This window comes from Erythrolamprus reginae, chromosome 10 (genome assembly GCF_031021105.1).
Source record: "Erythrolamprus reginae isolate rEryReg1 chromosome 10, rEryReg1.hap1, whole genome shotgun sequence".
Lineage (NCBI taxonomy): Eukaryota > Metazoa > Chordata > Lepidosauria > Squamata > Dipsadidae > Erythrolamprus > Erythrolamprus reginae.
Window position 1 is genome coordinate 8,238,462 of NC_091959.1, and position 4,050 is coordinate 8,242,511.

The window sequence follows — 4,050 nt, forward strand, 5'->3', positions numbered from 1 at the left end:
CAAAACCGAATCCCCTTTAGGGGGCGACAGAAGCTTTCAAATGACAGCGCCATCATTTAAACAGAAAGGAAAAACCAGCAGTTCAGGTGCAGGGGAGGGGAATGAAAGGAGGAAGAGTGGCAGGTGTTAATTCTACAGCCAGTTCAATCGGGGGGGAGCAAGGTAAGGACCGGAGCTGAAGGCTCGCACAGACTTTATGGCCCCGAGAACGAAGATTTACCTGCTAATGACGAGGGTCTCTTCTCCGTTGATCCAGACTCTCATAAACTCTCCGTACATCTTGTTGTAATAATTGCAGGCGCTGCCCACTCCCATCCAGAGAAATCTCCCGTGGGAAATGAGGGGGCCCAGTCCCATGCAGTAGCCGGGCCCTGAAAGGGAATAGGAGGCAGAGAAGGGAAGGGAAAAGAAGGGAAGGGAGGAGAGGAGAGGGAAAAGAAAGAAGGAAGGAAGGAAGAATAGAGGAAAGGAAAGGAAGGAAGGAAGGAAAGAAGGAGAGAGGATAAGGAAAGGGAGGAAGGGGAGGAAGGTAGCAACAAAGGAGGAAGGAAGGAAGAATAGAGGAAAGGGAAGGAAGGAAGGAAGAATAGAGGAAAGAGAAGGAAGGAAGGAAGAATAGAGGAAAGGGAAGGAAGGAAGGAAAGAAGGAGAGAGGATAAGGAAAGGAAGGGGAGGAAGGTAGCAACAAAGGAAGGGAAGAAGAAAGGAAGGAAGGAATGAAGAATAGAGGGGAAGGAAGGAAGGAAGGAGAGAGGTAGGGAGGATAAGGAAAGGGAGGAGGGGAGGAAGGGAGGAAGGTTGCAACAGAGGAAGGAAGAGAAGGAAGGAAGGAGGGAGAGAGGATAAGGGAAGGGAGGAAGGGAGGAAGGTAGCAACAGGGGAAGGGAAGAAGGAAGGAAGAATAGAGGGAAGGGAGGGAAGGGAGGGAAGGGAGGGAAGGGAGGGAGGGAGAGAGAGGGGATAAGGAAAGGGAGGAGAGGAGGAAGGTAGCAACAAGGGAGGAAGGAAGAAAGGAAGGAAAGAAGGAAGGAAGAATATAGGAAAAGGAAGGAAGGAAGGAAGAAGAAAGGGAGGGAGGATAAGGAAAGGGTGGGGGGAGGAAGGGAAGGAAGGTAGCAACAAAGGAGGAAGGAAGGGAAGAAGGAAGGAATGAAGGAAAAATAAAGGAAAGGGCGGGAGAAAGGAAGGAAAGGAGAGAGGATGAAGAAAGGGAGGAAGGTAGCAATGAAGGAGGGAGGGAAGAAGGAATGAAGGGAAAAAATTAAACTCTTCCTCCAGTACATATATAATTCAGGCTAAAAACAACCACAACCAAAACCCAAAAAACAGTCTTCAGGGTACCCTGGGGTTTCTACAACCTTAGCAGCTTGAAAATGTGTGTGTCCCAGAATTCCCCAGCCGGCTTGCTGGGAGTTGAAGTCCACACCTCTGCAGGTTATGCTGGCTGGGGAAATTCTGGAACCCCACACCTTATCAAACAGCCCAGGTTGAAAAAACACCAGAGTCCAGCTTGCAAATTAGATTCAACCAGAGGTGCGAAAACCTGCAGTTTGTGCCAGACCTGACTAGCACCGTGGCTGACGGTACTGCCTTCATTTTCGGTACGGCCGATGAGTCAATGCTCCTAGAAATTTTACTTGTGCAAAATAAATATTTCTCAGACCAAGGCATTGAATCTATTCAATTTATAAGCCACCCATCTCCAGCTGCAAATACAGCAGTGGTGGAAATCTACTTCCCTTCTCGCTTCGCTCTTGCGCGTGCCACCGTCACATATGTTTTTCACCCTCTGCGCATGCACAGAAATCTTTGTACATGCACAAAGGGTTATACACAAGAAATGGCGACATCTGGGTGAGTGGGCGGAGCCAGACGGTGACACCATTATTAGTTCTATGAACCAACAGCAGCCGTTGCTATTGATACACCCGAACTGGGCGGAACCGGTAGCATTTCACCTCTGAAATACAGCTAATGTGAAGAGTCAGATGTTTAAAGACTGTGAAAAAATGTAAAAAAAATGTGCGCCCTTGAAAGAGTTTTTCGAAATTATTTTGATCTGAGAGAGAGAGAGAGAGAAAGAGAGAATGAGAAAGAGAGAGAGAGAGAATGAGAGAGAACGAGAGAGAGAATGAGAAAGAGAGAGAGAGAGAATGTGAGAAAGAGAGAGAGAGAGAAAGAGAGAGAGAGAATGAGAGAGAGAGAAAGAGAGAGAATGAGAAAGAGAAAGAGAATGAAAGAGAAAGAGAGAGAGAGAATAAGAAAGAGAAAGAGAGAGAGAGAGAATTAGAGAATGAGAGAGGGAGAGAGAGAATGAGAGAGAAAGAGAGAGAGAGAAAGAGAGAGAGAGAATGAGAGAGAGAGAAAGAGAGAGAATGAGAAAGAGAATGAAAGAGAAAGAGAGAGAGAGAATGACAAAGAGAAAGAGAGAACAAAAGAGAAAGAGAGAGAGAGAGAATTAGAGAATGAGAGACGGAGAGAGAGAATGAGAGAGAAAGAGAGAGAGAGAAAGAGAGAGAATGAGAAAGAGAGAACGAAAGAGAAAGAGAGAGAGAGAATGAGAGAGAGAAAGAGAGAGAATGAGAAAGAGAAAGAGAGAACAAAAGAGAGAGAGAGAGAGAAAGAAAGAGAGAAAGCCACAGCAGCTTTCTGGATTTAAGAAACATCTCCTGGCTTTACACCTCATACAAAACTGTGATTGGGTTGACCGCGGTTTATTGAAAAGCTAGCATGCCACAAATCACAGAATATAAACCGAAGATGCAGAAATACAGAATGTACGTTTATGTGTGATGTATATATATATGTTTTTGTGTAGTGTTGTTTTTAAAAAAAATTGAATTAAAAAATTAAAAAAACAAAACACAAGGAGTGGGTTCCACTTGGGATTGTGAAGCAGGTGGCGAGATAAATTAAAACAAACAAACAAACAAACAGGAAATAAAAATCACCAAGTAAAGCAATTCTAATAAGTTCCCACGATAGGTCCAAGCCTTTAGAAAGGGTTTGATGCATAAGCCAAAATATAAAAAATAATTAAAAAAATAGGTTGACTGAGTCACCTCTTCTTTCTATTAAATATTAAATATTCCTATTAAACGGGAAGATTATTATTATTATTATTTAGCCCACAATTTTGAAACTTGGTGGGGTTGCATTAGAAGTTCTCCAAGGTCCCTTTCAACTCTGTCATTTTATTAAAAGCAGAAATAAAAACCCACCTGGTATGGAAGATGTTTCTTCGCAAGTCCAGACCAGGAAGAGGAATGTCATCACGACCAAGAGGGGTAGAGTAGCGACCGTCGGGATGCTTTCGGCTACCGCTTTGGTGATATTGTAGTGCATTGGATTCAGGATTTCCAGCAGCATTTTGTCCCCAGTCAATCTCTTCGGCTGTGGGTGAAAACGCGAAAGAAAGAGGTCTAAGGATGGAAGAAGTTGAACAGCTCTCTACAGCCGGCTTCGGCCAATAACTGCTTTCTCCTGTTGTGGATCCTGTAAATATTGCTCCGCGATGTGCCTTGTTTTATAACAAGGGGCAGAGCTTCAGATTAGGCGATATGAGCAACGTCAAAACAAGAGTAGAGAAGATTCCCTGGTCCTACAAGCCAAAACAATTCCGACCTTGGTAATGGAGGGCCCAGGTTGCTTGGAATTAAAAAAAAACAACCTTCATGCCGATGAAGCGCTCCTATCTCCCTCATTAACCTTGGATGTTCGTCATAAGGTAGACTTGGGAATGGGTGCCAAGGTTGTCACCAGAGCCAAAGAAATTAAAGCCTGCTGTGAATTGAAGCCCCAAGCTCCATCTTTTCAGAAGAAGTTACTTTGAACATCTGTGGCTAGGTTTTGGAGCGTGGCCTTGGATTTTTGAGACAGCCTATTTCCAAGTCCATCTTCTGGATGAGAAATAACAGTAGGCAGGATGGGTTATTCTCAATGGTGGGCTCCTAGGGGCACAGTCAGGTACACAGTACCGGTAGCAAAATTTTGGTCAGGTACACAATACCGGTAGCAAAATTTTGACACCCCCCCCCCTTTCTGGGCTCT

The 4,050-nt window shown here is 44.6% G+C and overlaps 1 protein-coding gene across 1 annotated transcript in view; it reads right to left on the reverse strand.

The window, feature by feature from the left end:
- CYP19A1 (cytochrome P450 family 19 subfamily A member 1) overlaps positions 1 to 3,453 on the reverse strand; it is a 17,541-nt gene extending 14,088 nt beyond the window's left edge. Inside the window, exons 1-2 of the mRNA XM_070762095.1 lie at positions 3,222 to 3,453; positions 221 to 371 (exon numbers count right to left, since the gene is read on the reverse strand). Coding sequence (XP_070618196.1) covers positions 221 to 371; positions 3,222 to 3,369 — 299 coding nt within the window. The 5' untranslated portion in view covers positions 3,370 to 3,453. The remainder of the gene's footprint in view (positions 1 to 220; positions 372 to 3,221) is intronic.
- Between the last annotated feature and the right edge of the window lie 597 nt (positions 3,454 to 4,050).